This window comes from Sander lucioperca, chromosome 15, assembly GCF_008315115.2.
Source record: "Sander lucioperca isolate FBNREF2018 chromosome 15, SLUC_FBN_1.2, whole genome shotgun sequence".
Lineage (NCBI taxonomy): Eukaryota > Metazoa > Chordata > Actinopteri > Perciformes > Percidae > Sander > Sander lucioperca.
Genome location: NC_050187.1, coordinates 31,060,644 through 31,077,648, shown reverse-complemented (window position 1 = coordinate 31,077,648; position 17,005 = coordinate 31,060,644). Strand labels below are relative to the sequence as shown.

General features: G+C 40.9%; 1 protein-coding gene and 1 long non-coding RNA gene across 3 annotated transcripts; one reads left to right on the top strand and one right to left on the bottom strand.

Moving 5' to 3' along the window:
• The first annotated feature begins 3,997 nt into the window (after positions 1–3,997).
• Positions 3,998–11,958, top strand: LOC116061656. Of its 2 annotated transcripts, none has more exons than XM_035992082.1 (3): positions 3,998–4,197; positions 7,255–7,367; positions 11,017–11,958. In XM_035992082.1, exons 2-3 carry the CDS (start codon positions 7,267–7,269, stop codon positions 11,906–11,908), a joined length of 993 nt encoding a protein of 330 aa, XP_035847975.1. In that variant the 5' UTR covers positions 3,998–4,197; positions 7,255–7,266; the 3' UTR covers positions 11,909–11,958. The 2 variants fall into 2 exon arrangements, with proteins under 2 accessions (XP_035847975.1, XP_035847974.1); XM_035992081.1 differs by having other exon boundaries at positions 11,012–11,958.
• LOC118493194 lies at positions 4,129–7,726 on the bottom strand. The gene is made up of 3 exons (XR_004895175.1): positions 7,496–7,726; positions 7,236–7,329; positions 4,129–4,171 (listed from the first exon to the last, which is right to left on the bottom strand). It is a non-coding gene; the product is annotated as an uncharacterized LOC118493194 (long non-coding RNA).
• Positions 11,959–17,005: the final 5,047 nt, after the last annotated feature.

Sequence of the window (17,005 nt, the reverse complement as noted above, 5' to 3'; positions counted from 1 at the left end):
GATGAATTCCAGCCAAACGTGAGCCTGAAAAGACAGAAAGTACGGTGGCCCTGAGAGATCAACACACTGCAAGAAAGCAAATGGACAAAACAAACAAATTAAGAAACACATTCGATATATTTTGTTATGCTGCTTATGTGTTGTCAATTAGTTGAGCACGTTTCCTTCATTTGATGGCGTTTTGTCCATTTGCTTTCCTAAGTCGCAGTGTGTCGTGCTCTCAGAGCCGCCGTAAACAAGTGCTTTAATGGAGCGCATAAGTGAATAAACTTTGGATGAGTTCAACAGTGAGTTCAGATGATGCCTTTTGCACACGTGGTAGTTAAAAAATGTTGTCTACGTAGCTGCACTTTCCCCTGCCAAAGCAAACGTCAGTGGAGCGCAGAACCTTTTTAAAGTGGATTAATCAGAACCAAAAACAAACATTTCAACGATTAGCTAGCAAATCCAAGCAGTGAAAATACTGACAGGCATCCGCAAACTGAGCTACATTTTGTGAATCCAGTTCCCCTTGTCTTGTGAACCAGCTTTGCTGTTTAAACATGGACAGAAGACGTCATGTGAACACACTCTGATTAAACAAATCGTTACATAAACGATCTTCAACAGTGACTCAGACGAGAAACCACACTGATCTGGTTTGTACTGTGGTATGATTTATATGGGAAACCTTCACCTATAAACACGTTCAGGGGACAGGTCACTCCTTCAGCTTTGGCCAAAATCACATTTGATGCTATATTACATTTTTGTTTTTTTTTACCTTTTAAGACACTTTAATGTTGGCTGGGGGAATTATATCCAAACTGACCACAGCTATCGAATCCTAAACTTACTTACCTAAAAGCTAGCTGATTTTCTTAAATGTTAAATCTCTCTCTCCACCAATCAGGCAAACCATTATTAGAGAGTATAAAATCAATTAAATTGCACCAAAAACATACAGTAACTTTTCAGTGTGTATGTGTGATTGTTTTGCACTTTAGACTTTAAAACAATGTCCTTTTTTTATGTTAGTGCTCTGAAAAAAGTGACAAAGGTACTGTGTTGGATAACAGTGATGATGATTGATATTAATGTTTATTTTTGTTTCTTATTTTTGAAAGAATGTTTTGGAGTTGCAGCAGCCTTGTATGTAGCAATACTAGTATTTAAATCTGACAAGATTCCTTACTTTCACCAAAATATGTGTTCAGTTTTTGTTATGAACACATTTAAACAGTTTTCTTCCCTTTTTTTCTTTAAATGCTGTGAAGAAGACATGTTTGTCCAGAGGCCGTCTCCAGTAAAACAAGATTTCAGCCAGTGCAGTTTTAATTCCCCACGCATGTTGGCTCCATGATCAGCTTCTGATGTCAAATAACTTGTGATTTTATGAATTATTTATAACAGCATTGTAGTTCCATAGTTGAGCTTTAAATGATCATTTATATTCCTCATGCCTATCAGATTTTATTCATGATTTAAACATAAGATGTTTTTTTTTAAGATTATTTTTGGGGCATTTGTAGGCCTTTATTGACAGGACAGCTGAAGAAATGAAAGGGGAGAGAGAGAGAGGGGGGGAATGACACGCAGCAAAGGGCCGCAGGTCGGAGTCGAATCCGGGCCCGCTGCGTCGAGCACTAAACCTCTATATATGGGCACCCGCTCTACCAACTGAGCTATCCGGGCGCCCCGTAAGAGGAATTTTGTAGTTCAAGCACTTACAGGAGCTTGTAAAACACTGTTACAAATGAATTGGTAAACAAAGATTAAACAAGAACAATACATATTTAAAGACTACAACATGGAGAATATATCAAAATACAATTATTCAGCCATTTAGAATGAACACTTCCCCAAATAAATTCATTTAAAAAAAATTCTGAAACTTTTAAAGACAATATATGAAGCTCAAGTTTGTGAATGTTTTCTTGCCAGTGTTCTGGAAGTTTTAACGCCCTTCATCATGATTTCATCTTAGACAAATAGTCTCTTTAAAAGGAATAGTTCGACATTTTGGGAAATACACGTATTTGCTATCTTGCCAAGAGTCAGGAGATTGAAACTGCTCTTGTATTTGTCTGGTAATTCATCTGTAATCTGTGTGGTTTTTGTACGAATTAAACTAACATTTAAAACATGTTAATCAGTGAGTTTTAGACGTGCTGGTAGTTGGATTGTGTTACCTTTGGACAGAGCACGGCTAGCAGTTTCCCCCTGTTTCCAGTCTTTGTGCTAAGCTAACTGTCTCCTGGCTCTGCTGCTTTTTGTTTAGAGGAAACATCTGAATTAAACTGCTGCATTACTGTACAACTGAATCATATATTATTTTTTATGACAGCCTGGTCAGTTTTTGGACAAACCAGCGGAGAGATTTTCATGCCTTAAGTGTCTCTGCACGAAGTAACATCAGACTTATCATTGTATAAATAAAAAGAATTATTTTAAACTGAGTTAGTCATTGTTTATTTAAACATGCGCTGTGTTCACACGCACATTTTGTGTGCCTAACCTGAATAAGCATAACTAAGTAAATATAAGTCAAATCAGGAATTTAAAGTTGCTATGTGTAACTTTCAGTTTGTGTTGATTCTAGCGGCCGCTTTGGACAAAAGTGGTAGTGTTTTTACCACATATGCTGTCCTAAAGGTCTTTTCTTTATGGTGCAGTATTACCGAGTTCGCTTAGCGCTAGCGGGAGGTCATATAGTAGGGATGAATGTTTTGTTCCAACCCGTTCTCACTCCGAACTCGTAAAATACGGACGCTTGGGCTGTAGCTGTCAGTGTCAGATACGAGAAAAGCACCCTTCAGCGTGTGTGTAGAACGCACCGGGCAGAGCAGCAGCTCCATGGCGGTTGAAGATGACGTAGCATTAAGAGCGACAATGGTAGCAAGTAGCATGAAAGCCCAAAAATCTGCGTAGGGAGGTTGGTTGGGGTGGTGGATGGGTCAAACAACACAGGACTTTCACCCAGGAGACTGGGGATCGTGTCCCGCATGTCACGTTTCCCAATCCCAACTGTCCCGTTCTTCTTTTACCTAAACCCAACTGTCCCGTTCTTCTTTTACCTAAACCCAACTGTCCCGTTCTTTTCCTAAACCCAACTGTCCCGTTCTTTTCCTAAACCCAACTGTCCCGTTCTTCTTTTACCTAAACCCAACTGTCCCGTTCTTCTTTTCCTAAACCCAACTGTCCCGTTCTTCTTTTCCTAAACCCAACTGTCCCGTTCTTCTTTTCCTAAAATCAACTGTCCCGTTCTTCTTTTCCTAAACCCAACTGTCCCATTCTTCTTTTCCTAAACCCAACTGTCCCGTTCTTCTTTTCCTAAAATCAACTGTCCCGTTCTTCTTTTCCTAAAATCAACTGTCCCGTTCTTCTTTTCCTAAACCCAACTGTCCCGTTCTTCTTTTCCTAAAATCAACTGTCCCGTTCTTCTTTTCCTAAACCCAACTGTCCCGTTCTTCTTTTCCTAAACCCAACTGTCCCGTTCTTGTCCCGCGTGTCATGGAAACGTACCTTTTATAAGCCCACCCACGATCTTTTCCTTAACATAACTGCGTCAAAAGGGATGCCAATAGTCCTGACCCAGCGCGTTTAGATAAAGCGTGTTATATGACGCTAAAGGAGACTGTTAGCATCAATAACAACGCCAGAGGCACCTGACCAAGCGTCCGTATTTTACGTGATGGGAGTGAGAATCTGTTGTTTGTTCAGACAGAAAATCATTCATTTCAAAAAAGAATATGTTACAGATGCATTGTTGCATTTCAAGTGTTGCATACGGTAACTTAGCCTGGATGTATCGTATAAAAACGACATAAAAATAGTGTTCTTTTCACTGTTAGTCTCGTTGGCTGTTACAGGTCATATATCATCATTATATGAAACATTACAGTTTCAGAAACACTAAAAAGTGACATATAGTCACTTGAAGGTAACCAGAGAGGGTTGAGTTTCTTTCCAGTCAGTGGGAGTTTGTGAAGCGGCCTGGAGGGGTGATGTATTTACAGAGGGTGTGTGTTTGTCTATCTGTCAGCGGTCGCCTGTCTTGTCTTTGGCGGCGCTTTATTCAATATGACCCACAGTGTACTCTCACAACAACAGACATCAAAGAGAAACGCACACTCACCTGGCTGTGTAAATGCAGGTCGACACAACCTGACAGTCAGGCTGCATCCTGGACCTGAAGAGGAGCACGTACAAGTATGAGTAAGTACACTTTTTGTTGTTGTCAGAGTGTTTCTGTAGAAGTTGACATCATACAGACTATATCCTATGAGATAGACATCATAAAGAGTTAACATTGTGAAAAGGACGATGGCATGATGTTACAGCTGTTCGGGGCGGCAAGTAACGACTATTTTCATTATCGATTAATCGTTTAGTCCAGTGGTTCTCAACATTATTGGGACCAGCCCCCCCCCCCCATCAAATAAGATGTAGGCTAATTGCCCTGAATTTTAATGATTAGGTCCTATTATTATAATTATTATTGTTGTTATTAGTCCTATTATTGTTGTTACTATTGTTGTCAAAAATCCAAAAATAATATCATTGAATAAAAAATGTTCGACAGCTATGTTCATAGACTTATTAAAGATAAATGATGTTAACGTTCAATGTAGACTATAAAGTTCATGACAAGACCGATTCATAACGCTGCAGTACAGAGTTTATATAAGATGATGCTCTGACGTCCCGTTCCCATGAAGGCAGCACGGAGCTGCACCGCACAAAGCCTAAAGAAACACTAAAGAGAAGACGAGTTACGATCCACCTTCTCGTCTAGTCGCAGTGGTGTAAACTGGCAGGTTTTAATGTTGCAGACCACTGCTTTTTGCAAGTAGTTTAAAGTGTAAACTGGTATTGTTGTGAACCTTTGGTGTAAACTCGCCATAAAGCCCCCCAGGGCGGCCTAAAGCTCACCCAGTGAGAGCATTTGCTCCATGTTGGCTGAGTCCTGCAGCGGCGCAGGTTCGAATCCAGCCTGCTGCCCTTTGCTGCATGTCGTCCCCCATCTCTTTCCCCCTTTCATGTCTATCCACTGTCACTGTATAATAAAAGGGAAAAGCCCCAAAAAAAGAATCGTAAAAAAAAGCCCCCCAAAGGCACCTCAATGCTCCCCTTTCCACAATATTGCTTCCAGCGCCCTCCGTCATCCTCTGAACGCCCCTGTTGAGAAACACTGGTTTAGTCTAAATGTCAAAACTAGTGAAAGAATGCCCACCTCAACTTCCCAGAGCCCAATGTGACGTCTTTCAATGTCTTGTTTTGAACGACGAAATATCACAAACCAAAAGATATTCAGGTTACAAAGATATATGAAATCCTTTCATTGGAGAAGCTGGAACAAGACAATATTTGGCAAAATGACTAAAATGATTAATCGATTATCAAACTAGTTGCAGGTAACTTTTTGGTCAATCGACTAATCGGTTTGTTGTTATAATTCCATAAACATCCACCCCGCACGCTGCACATACAAAATATGTGTGGGATAATAACAGAATTAAAGAAATAATCTTAAAAAAAAAAAGAAATAAGTAAAACAACTCTTAATATCATCTGTGTTTTCCCTGCATTTTCCCCATTTTCTCATCGTGATATGGAAATTAAACTTGACTGAGTCAGGTTGTACCGTGTGATACAGCAGATACAGCAGTTGTAAACAAAGATTAATCTGTTCATAGGAATTCATAGGAAAATGTTTTGCAGTAAAGTAGACGTGATGTTTAAAGGTGCAGTAGGTAAGACTTATAAAAATAACTTTCCGTCATATTTGCTGAAACTGAGCCTATGTTCCAGTAGAACTACATGAAGCAGGTAATTTAAAAAAAAAAAAATATCCCGCTCCTCTGGCACCACCTACAGCCTGTAGTGTGATTTGCAAAAATCCACCGCTCCCTGTTCAGATGCACCAATCAGGGCCAGGGGGGGTGTCTAACTGCGTGTCAGACACTGCTCAGGCACATGCATTCATTCTCCCTTGTGGGGGGAGGGGCTTAGGAGACTGTTTTGGGCTTTAGCAGAAAGGAGGGGGGGACTGATAAGTTGTTGATGTTCAAATTCTTTGGCTAAGTCCTGGGTCTTCACAATCCTACCTACAGCACCTTTAATAAAACATACAAAAAACTGGTATGATCTTTTAAAGGGGGCTTAAAGTAAATGTTTTTTATGCAAAATCCACTGAAGTTAATTTAAATATTAGTTACTCAGTCTGTTACAGTTTGTCGACTGTCTAGTTAAAAGCATGTATCTCTGAATTTGGTGATTTTGAATAATTCAGATAAACAGAGGGACAAAGTGTTCCTGTATGGGCTGAGAACATTTTCCAACTTTAAGATAAATCAACAATTTAAAAACTGCATTATCTGAAAACTAATATTCATTTTCGTTGCTTTTCTTACACTTAGCTTATGAAAAGTTGATGTTTGACAGCTAGGGCCCTATTTTAACGATCTAAGTGCACGGCGTGAAGCGGCTGGCGCAAGTGCGTTTAGGGCGTGTCCAAATCCACTTTTGCTAGTTTGACGGCGGAAAAAAGGGTCCGTGCGCCGGGCGCCTGGTTCAAAAGGGTTGTACTTAGTGTCTTCATTAATCATAGGTGTGTTTTGGGCGTAACATGGAATAAACCAATCAGAGAGTCATCTCCCATTCCCTTTAAAAGCCAGGCGCGTTTGGACCTTGGCGCATTACTGTTATGATTAGGATTTGCACCGTAATATTTTTATTTGTAATCTTTTGCATGTTTGTGTGCTGCTGCGCTTCCCTGTGTGTGTGTAACAAGCATAGTGTGCGAGCGCTGTGCACGAGCCTAGGTGCATTTTACTAATTTGATGTTAAAATAACAATGAAATGCTGCGTTATTGACTTTAGACCAGGTTTTTGTTGGTCAATGGCGCGATCACTTCCCGCTGCCTCAAGATAGCAATACGCCCAGAATGCACCTGAACACACCTCCCTGTAAGACCAGCACGCGATGGGTGCAAAGATGGGCGCAGGTGCATTTGCTATTTAAACGATGAGGGCGCTGGACGGGAAACTGACAACTGCGTCGGTCTTAGAGTTTAGATTCTCTGCCCGAGCCCGACCCCATATTTTTACTGCAGTAAACTGAGGGCACAACTGAGAAGACCAGCATGAATGTCGTAACTGGAAACCACAAATGAAAGAGTACTGTCTCCTTTTTTTCTGCCTTCTTGTGATTAAAGAGGTACTTCATAAAACTGAAATGATGTTTTTCTTACTTTTTTTGACATTGCAAAGCGGAAGGGATGAATGCAGCGAAAGAGGTGGAGCAGGTGGAGTCTGGAGGACTTCAGTCACACTCTGCAGGCTCCGCTGAGGACCAGAATGAAGACAGTCCAAAACAAAAAAAGGTGGCCATTAATACTTCATGTGACACACTGGATATTTTCTGTTACTATCCCTCCAAAAACAAAAAAAACTAAAATCTACCTTCTGTGGACAACTACTGAAAGAAGTTGCACAGTAAAGTTATTCTTACCTTGTGATAACGTGTGAGAAGGTTGCTGCTTTGCACAAAGAGCAGTATGTATCGCCTGCACCTCTTCATTTAACCAGAAGTAACTTAACACAGGCGCCATGAAGCTGTAGGAGAGATCAGAGTATGTTTGTTAGATAAACTGTAAGAACATGAACACAGAAAACTCCAAATCCTCACAGTCATGTTACACAGGAGCTTCCTCAGTCACCTGAATGACCCAGCAGGTGGTGTTGATCAAAATTCTCATCACACACTCGACAGCCATTTTACTTCCACAGCTGGCGTGGCTCCGTCCGGTGCTTAGCGCCGCCCATGATGATTGTGATTGGTTTAAAGAAATGCCAATAAACCAGAGCACGTTTTTCTCCCATCCCAGAATGCTGTGTGGACTAGCCAGACCCTCCTTCGCAGCGCTGTGGAGGAAGGTCTGTCAATGCGAGACTATTTATGATGTGACAACAGGGCTCACTGTGTGTGTTTTAGGTCATAGCTGAAACACATATGATCACATCTCAAACAATATTGGTTTAAATGCTTAAAAGAAACTACATTTCCTTTTTCCTCTTGTGACTATGTGAAAAATGACTGTCCTCTCCCCCGAATAGTGACATTAGTTTACTAAACTCACTGGTTCATCCTCCAAGTTAAAGAACAAAACGTTGGTGCAGGCTCTCTAGTAGGACACATTGAAGTGTTATGTGATCTGATGCCACCACTGACACCGACGGGACGACATTTTCTGATCTAACACAGCTGTGGTTAAGGTTTGGTTTGGTTAAAAACAACTCGGTTAGGTTTAAGAAAACATTGTGGCTTTGGTTGTAATTGAAATTTGAAATTGTATTGTTAGGAGGATAATCCCTTGAGATGAAGAATCTCGTTTTCGAGGGGATTCCTCGAGACATAAGATAAAGACAATACAGCACATTCACACTCGCTAAAGCTCTCCCTCATCCCGACTCGCCCACCCCACCTGCCCCACCGACTCCTTATTGAAAACAAATCTGTGTATAAAACATATTGCAGTATACAACATTTAGCCCATACATACACATATACATACGCACACCTACACCTACACCCATACTCGCATGTATACACATAAATCAAAGGAAAGGACAAAATGTATCACGAATATTTGGGTAAACAAAAGTCCAGTCATACATGAGGAAAACATTTACAGCAACAGTTTCCATGCAAGTAAGTAAAGAACGATGTTTTGAAGGAGTGCAAAGAAGTGACAGATCTTAGAGACCCAGGCAGGCTATTCCAGTCTGAAGGGGCTTTAAATTTAAAGGTACGTTTACCACTCTCTTTGTAGATGTTTGGCACAGTGAAGAAGGGATATTCAGTGTGTCTCAATCTATAGCTGGGTCTATATGGAATTAAATATTCCTAGGTAAGGAGGATAATCAGATAAACACATTTAAAAATAACCTGGTACCAGGGATACTGTCTTCTGGCTTTTGGTGATAATAAATTCAGTGAGTCATACAGTACATTACACAGTGGGGAGTAGTAAAAGGACATCTAAGCACAAATCTGCATATATTATTGAAAGCAACATTTAATGGTTTCAGATTTGATTCTGATGTGTTTTGATAGACATCCGCATAGTCTAATATAGGAAATATAAACTGTGACACAATTCTTAACCTAATCTCTTGAGTGAAACAGTCAATAGAGCGATACAATATTCGTAAATTACAGTTGATCTTTTTTACAACAGAATTAATATGATACCTAAAGGAGAGTTGTGAATCAAGCCAAAAGGCCCAGATATTTAAGTTCATCAACTTGTACAAGTGGAGTATCGTCTAAGAATTGCTTTGCTGCTTTGTTAAGGTTAATGCTTCCACGCTCCCCATGGTTACATTAAGGTAAGGGAACGATCATGGTCACGGTTAAAATAAACCAATGGTCTCATGTCAGTAAGAAACAGGAAACAAACAGTGCTTTGTTCTTTTGTGACACATCCGTCCAACACGACCTCCTCCCTCTGAGGAATTAACAATAACGTCACATTACTTCCCTTTTTTTTTCGTGTCAATGTTGGGTTTATTTTAAACCTTAATACTTAATACAATCTTTCTCTCAACTAAACTATGACCACAATATTTTTCAGTGACCAAACGTTACAAGAACACACATCGTGGCAAGCGGTGGCAGATTAGAAAATGTTGATGCGAGTCGCTGCTAAGGTGCTAACAAACAACTTGAGGTAGTCCAATGTTTTAGTTTGAGGACACGATGCAGATCGGCACGCCACAGCATAGGCGTAATTTACAGGGGGGTTACAACCCCCCCAATAATTTAAACTGGCCAGTGCAAGCTTTACATAAATAAAGACATTTGAACCATAACTTGATGCAGAAAAGGCACAAATTGTTGCAGAAAAATTAAGCAGAATGCAGAAAATGAAGTGTTTTATATGCTCAACATTAAAAGTTTGGAGACCTAAACCTCCCCCCCAGGCCCTTGCGCCACAGTGATGCTAAAACCAGAGGGAATGAGCCATAAATAATTTACCAGATGACTGTCCTGACAACTAACTGACTATCTGTCTGATTAACTCATAGTCTTGTGGAATTTCCAGCCTATGAACTCATGCTAAGTTGAGACAGTGGTACCCAGGCCTCACTCAGGTCAGTGACCAACATAACCTCATAACCTTTCCAGGTAGAGGAGTACTTCAACTTTGTGTCTCCATGGAAGACGGGAGACGTAGCAGTTGTATGATAAGACAGTGCTGCTCACCCTGCCAAGGCCATAGAGAAATTAAACACATAACACAATATCTTTGTTTACCTTAAAGGTTCAGCTAAAGTCAACGCCTCCAGCATGAGTTTAAATACACCTTCAGGAAGACGGGAACTTCAGAGAGTTGGGACAGCACGACACGATAGCACACCGTGGTTAAACTGTACTGCTGCCTAAATTCTTCTCAATTTAATTCAATTCAATTTTATTTATAGTATCAAATCATAACAAGAGTTATCTCGAGACACTTTACAGATAGAGTAGGTCTAGACCACACTCTATAATTTACAAAGCCCCAACAATTCCAGTAATTCCCCCAAAAGCAAGCATTAGCAGTGGCTAATGCTACAGTGGCAAGGAAAAACTCCCTTTTAGGAAGAAACCTCGGACAGACCCAGGCTCTTGGTAGGTGGGGTCTGACGGTGCCAGTTGGGGATGTGCTGAACAGTGTCAATAATAGTCACAAAGATAGTGGAACAGTGACTACAAATGGTAGTCGTAGTAGTTCATGTCACAACAGGGCACTGAAGGGCATTACAGGATGTAGCATGGCACTGCACAGCATGGGTGGGCGTAGCAAGATGCAGACACTTGGCAGGACGCAGCCGGACGCAGCCGGACACTGCAGAGCATCGCAGAGTGTTCATTAAAAGCTTCTGTTTAATTCATCAAGGTCTCCAGAATTTTCTTCACATATGTGAAATGAGTTGTGCTGCTCCTGAGTTTTTCCTTAACAACTCTCCCTCTCTGTACCAGTCCAGATCAGGCCCTCAGGTCGGCGGTCTGTCTCGCTGCGCCGCCTGCTACAAACAGAATGCAAGCTCCATGCATCGTTGGGGGGACGACGGCGAGTCCAGCTCTTCAGCCGAAGACTCTGGACCGGAGGTGGACTTGGAGTCAGAGGCCGAGTCCAGCTCCAGCAGTAGCTCCAGCAGCAGCAGCTACTCTGAGAAAGCGTCGCCTGTACCTGGAGATGGTGCTGATGCTGAATCTGGAGTAAAAGATGGTGACGGACGAGACGAGGCGTCTCGTAGCCAGGAAGATAAAAGCAGGGCAAAGAGGCCTAGAAGATCTCCACTTGTCAAGTCTTTCTCCCTGCCCACCTCCCTCACCCCTCACCTTACCCCTCTGTCCCTCCTGCCCCGCCCTCAGACAGTCGTCTCAACCCTCCACCTGCAGGTGTTGTCCCAGGACGACGGCGACTGCTTCTACATCGTCAAACAGCAGCTGCCTGGGAGAGAGGAGGAGGAGAAAACAGGGGAGAGTCACAGAGGACGAGAAGGAATCAACAGTGGGCAGCCTCCGCAAGCGTTTCAGTCGCAGCAGACGGGGTTATCATGGCAACAGAGGTCACATCCAACATTACAGCAACACCAGCTGTCATACCAACAACAACATCAGCAACACTTTTCTCCTCTCTCAGCTCAGGCTCAAAGGTTACCACCACCCAGGCACACACTTCCTGTTCCTCACCCCCCGATGCTCCACACCCCCCTACAGATCCTTGATGCAACCCAGACACATCTGCATGCACCCCAGACACGTGTGCATGCACTCCAGACACATCTGCATGCACCCCAGATACATGTGCAAGGACCCACTCCACAACTATGCTGGTACTGCTACAGTATGCACTTTCCTTACATGTACTAGACTCATTGAATATGTACAAACATCTGTACAATACAAAATGTAGTTAAAGCTTTAGTGCATAACTTTTTTATATTAATGAACGTCCGTTACATTCAAGCCATTGCCAAATGAGTGGATTCAAAGCTAATTAAGACTTTCCAATACACAAAATTCTCTCTGTATCTCTCAGTAGGCTATGTTTAAAAAATTGTGTCATCTGGCGACTTTTGCACGCAGAATATCGAGCGAAGACAATAACCTCTTCTGAAGAGTCCATCATGTTTTTTTAACACTTGGCTAAGTAGCAACTGCGTGGAGGAGGGGTGGGGGTGGTGCGCGATCACGGAAGGCTTGTATCATGTGGATGCGCCGACAGTTTTGTTGTCATTACTTTAGAATTCCGCATGGGGCGACAGAAACTAAGTACTATAGCTTTAAGTGAATTGTTTGTGATTGTACACCATCGAACGTACACTTAAGTTTTGCAGTTTGAAGAAAACCTCATCATCTTTCATAAACTCTTGTTCACCCATTACATTTGTCATTTTGGCTTTGCTGACATTAAAGTAGCAAGTAAGAAAAACCTGCCCTGTAGCTGCAGGTTCCTGTAACTAGCTGTAGCTATGCCCAGCTTCCAAAATCTGTGCAGCTCAGTTGGCTGCCATACTATAGGCTAGTTTTTAATGGTTTGACTAGCCAGTTTTTGACACACACACACACACACACACACACACACACACACACACACACACACACACACACACACTGTGGCACTGTCTTTGTGGGGACTCATCATTGACATAATGCATTCCCTAGCCCCTTACTCTAACCTTAACCATCACAACTAAATGCCTAACCTTAACCCTTACCCGAACCCTAACCCTAACCTAATTCTAACCCTAATCCTAAAGTCTTAACCATCAAACAGCCCTTTAACCTTGTGGGGTCCAGCATTTTGGCCCCACAAAGCTGTCCGGACCCCACAAGTATACTGTATTCCTGGTTTTTGGACCCCACGAATATAGTTAAACAAGAACACACACACACACACACACACACACACACACACACACACACACACACACACACACAGCATATATACACATATACACACTTGAACTGATATTGATGATTATGTGATATCTGCTACTTCATCTTATGTAATGCCTTCCTCACAGTTGTAATGGATTGTAAGTAAACAAATTGAAGAAAAATAAAAGAATTCCATTGATCTTGAGCTGTCTGTCAAAGACTTCACTAATCCACTGCAAAGACACTCAGGTTTTTAACTTTAAACGGTTATAAATAAGCAAAAAAGAAACGCTGTAATAGCCCCCATTGAAATGACCTTCACTGGGGCTACTGTATCATGTAGCCATCAAGTATTTATGACAATCCTAGAGGAAATATTTACAAAATGTCACTTGTATATTCAACAGAAACAGATTATAAGGAACATTGCAGCCACTGATATGAGTAGAAAAAGCAGGTGCTTTTTTGCCACAGCAGAGTTTTCTGTCTCACCTTCACAGAGCAGAGAGGGACTGTTTCCAACTACATGAAAACAACAGAGAGACTCTTTGTATGCTCTGTGTGGGGTTTGTTCCACCTACAGTAGCCACTAAGTCTCTCCAGATGTCTCCACTGAGACAAAGTGTTTCCACTACGATTGCCAACACACGCACACGCTGATGTCATTGGTGGCAAAAGATGCAGGTTTTTTGAGTTAGAAAATACAAACGGGCATAGCAGATACACAGAGAGACAAAGAGGAACTTTCTTCTTTCCGTTTTTCTCGTTATGTACTTTCCTCTAATTTCTGTTTGCACGTCATTTAAAGTCAGAGTCAGATGGAAAATCGCTTTTCAACCTTATTTATTTCACATAACACATGTATACATGCTGTAAAAAACGACAATCTTAATTCATCAAAGCCATTTTTTTACTTCCTCTGAAAATTAACTTGCAGAAGTGAAATTAGAAGCTCATCAGACAAGAGCTGGTTTATTTTTTAGCCAAAATGATATTATGGTATTGATATGCAATTAAACATAAGGGACTATTTTGAAAACATTTTATACTGTAGTTGTTGCATTCATGTAAGCTCTGACATCTGATGCTTGATAAGTATGGGGGTATTAGTGTAGCCGTATTATTTGCAAATGTGTGTGGAGAGTTGTGAAACTGTACCTCAATCTATTTTCTGAACACATGGATACACATTTGTAGTTTTTCCTCGCCACTGTCACACCAAATGCTTGCTCGTGGGAATTGTTGGGTCTTTGTAAATTATAGAGTGTGGTCTAGACCTACTCTATCTGTAACGTGTCTTGAGATAACTCTTGTTATGATTTGATACTAAAAATAAAATGGAATTGAAAATTGAATTGAACTGTAGGTTGCTGAACGATTCTTGGTGTAAATGCAACAAAGAACGTAACTTAAAATACTTAAAGTTCACTTAAGTATGATGATTTTAAAGTATACAGGTATGCACTAAAATATATGGTAAAACAACAACATTCTGGTGTGGAAATATGTGTGCATTGTTTGCTAAGTTGCGTGCACTAAGCTCAACTGAACTGGACTGAAATGAGGCAAAGCTAGCTGTGAATATGCATCTGGAATTCAAACGTGGGACATTACTAACAACAATAATATAATGTCCTGATTGATAAAGCACAAGTTGTATCCCAAAGTAACAATCAAATAATTTGTACTGGACATGTTATTGGATTTTTATTACTTTTCTGACACCAAATACTAATCTGTGGTTTTACTTATATAAAGATTAAATCACAAATTAATGTTTCGTTGAAATTATCTAACCCATCTACCCTTTTTTTCTGACAGTCAGAGGTCCATAGTGAAAGTTTTATTGCCCTTATGAATGTAAGTTTTGCTGAGCGCCCTTCTAAATAATCATTTCCAATTACAGTTTATTAACTGTTGCACATGGATTGTTAAAACCCTACACACAGTTTATCCATCATCTCAATGTATTAATCTGTGCCGAAACATCCACACGGCCACGTCACTATGTATGTTTTTCTACCATATGATGCCCCAGAGGCTTATAACTCTGGGAAGTTACGGTTAACTTTAAAAAAAATAGTTGACTGACATCACCTCCTCTGTAATTATTCTGGGAATTTAGCGATTTTATCAATCCAGGTGGAGTTTACTTTCTCCAAAAGTGCACATGTGGTGGGTTTTAGACTGTTTTTTAGCATTTATAGATTCAGTACATTTAGTACATCAGCTAACACACTAAACTAAGATGGTAAACATGGTAAATGTAAAACTGCAATGCTAGAACTAGCATTTAGCTTACCGCGGTGCCTATAAGTACAGCCAGGGGCGTAGCACAAAATTCTGGGCCCTGTATTAAGGCATTTTCTATGAGCCCCTCCCTGCAGCCACAGCTATTCATTCAAGCATATTTATGGGCCCTCCTATAAATATAGCCTCACAGAGTCACTAGCGTGGCCGGAGACTCCTAGAAAAGACAATGACACAACAAATACCAAAATGCAAACAATGATAAACATAGCTATGCACTTAAACTATAATCTTAACTTTCAAGGTTCTTGTGTAACAGTATTAAAAAAAAAACATTGATCCTGGGCTAAATGGGGCTGCAAAAGCTGTAAATTAAAGCAGTTGTAGTCAAGAGGAATCAGACTATATATGTACTTGTTTTGCAGTGGCCGAATGAAATGTGCATTTACTACTACTGTACAGTACATAAACGTGCTCTAAGTGATGTTGGGTGACGGCACTTCTTGTTGATGCTCAAAGTACTGTCAAACAAAACGAGGATAGCTCGCACCTCCCCCCCCTCATCCCGTCCCCTCCCCCTCCCTTTCCTGCACTAACCCCCTCAACCCCCACCCCCAAATCCTTCTTGTCGGCTTTTGGCTGGAACGCTGGAAGACTGTTTGTTATGTTGGGTGGTGCAGGTTGGCACAGTTTATTTTTGTTGGCGTTTGTGGAGCCTGGGCTGTCTTCAAAGACCACGTTTTTTTAACAGTGTGTTCAGGGGACAGGCAGCTAGCGGATAGTGAGGAGATGTTTGCTGTATGTGACAAAAAATGTTGTAGCCTAAAAAACGGGTGACATCACTTAGATCACCTTTAAATATAAATTCAAGGTACTTGCATTTTCCTTGAGTATGTCCATTCTATGCTACTTTATACTCCTCCACATCTCAGAGGTAAATATTGTACTTTTTACTCAGCCCCTTCCTGTCCAGTGAAAACCAAGTATCTCCATATGTGTTGATGTTGAATGTTTGTGATGAACTGAAGGATTTTTAGTGATCCTGTATGTGTCTTCTTAAGTTTTAAAAAGCCTCTTGGCTTCAGCTGGAAAACGCATCGTCACAAAGCTGAAAGCAGGGCTGTTTTTCTGACACCATGAAATGTTTCAAAACTTAGAGATACGTGGTTCTCACGGGACAGCGACGCTACAAACATATGATGATCTCATAGACCATGATGCATTGCTGTAGATTAAACTACCCAACTAAAATGAGCACAACCTTAAACACCTACAGCAGTAAAATACAACATACACATGAATGCTGCAGTAATATGAATCCAGAAACATCAGCTAGAAAACACTGACAGGGAACATCTTCCTGCACAATCATACGTTAGGTAATCTGTTGATAATACTTACATACTTTCACGTAAGTAAGATTTTTAATGCAGGACTTTTACTTGTAGTGGAGTATTTTCACAGTTTATTTTGTACTTTTACTTAAAGTGCTCATATTATGCTTCAAAATTATTTTTTTTTTTTACCTTTATTTATTTAGGGAAGGTTCCTTTATTGTGTTATATATCTTTTTTGTACATGTTATAGGTTTACAAAGTGAAAAAGCCCAAAGTCCACCCCAAAGGGACTTACCATCTCCAACAGAAAATACTGTTCACAAACTGCTCCAAACAGCTCTATTGTAGTCCAGCCTTTACTTCAGAGACAAACGTGGTCACTTTGTAACACACGTTATAATGCTCACCTAACTGCTAGCGTGGCACGCCCTCATACTCTGCTTCTGACTGGCTAGTAGTCCTTACCTAGGTACTGAGCATGTGCGACTCCCAACAAAGA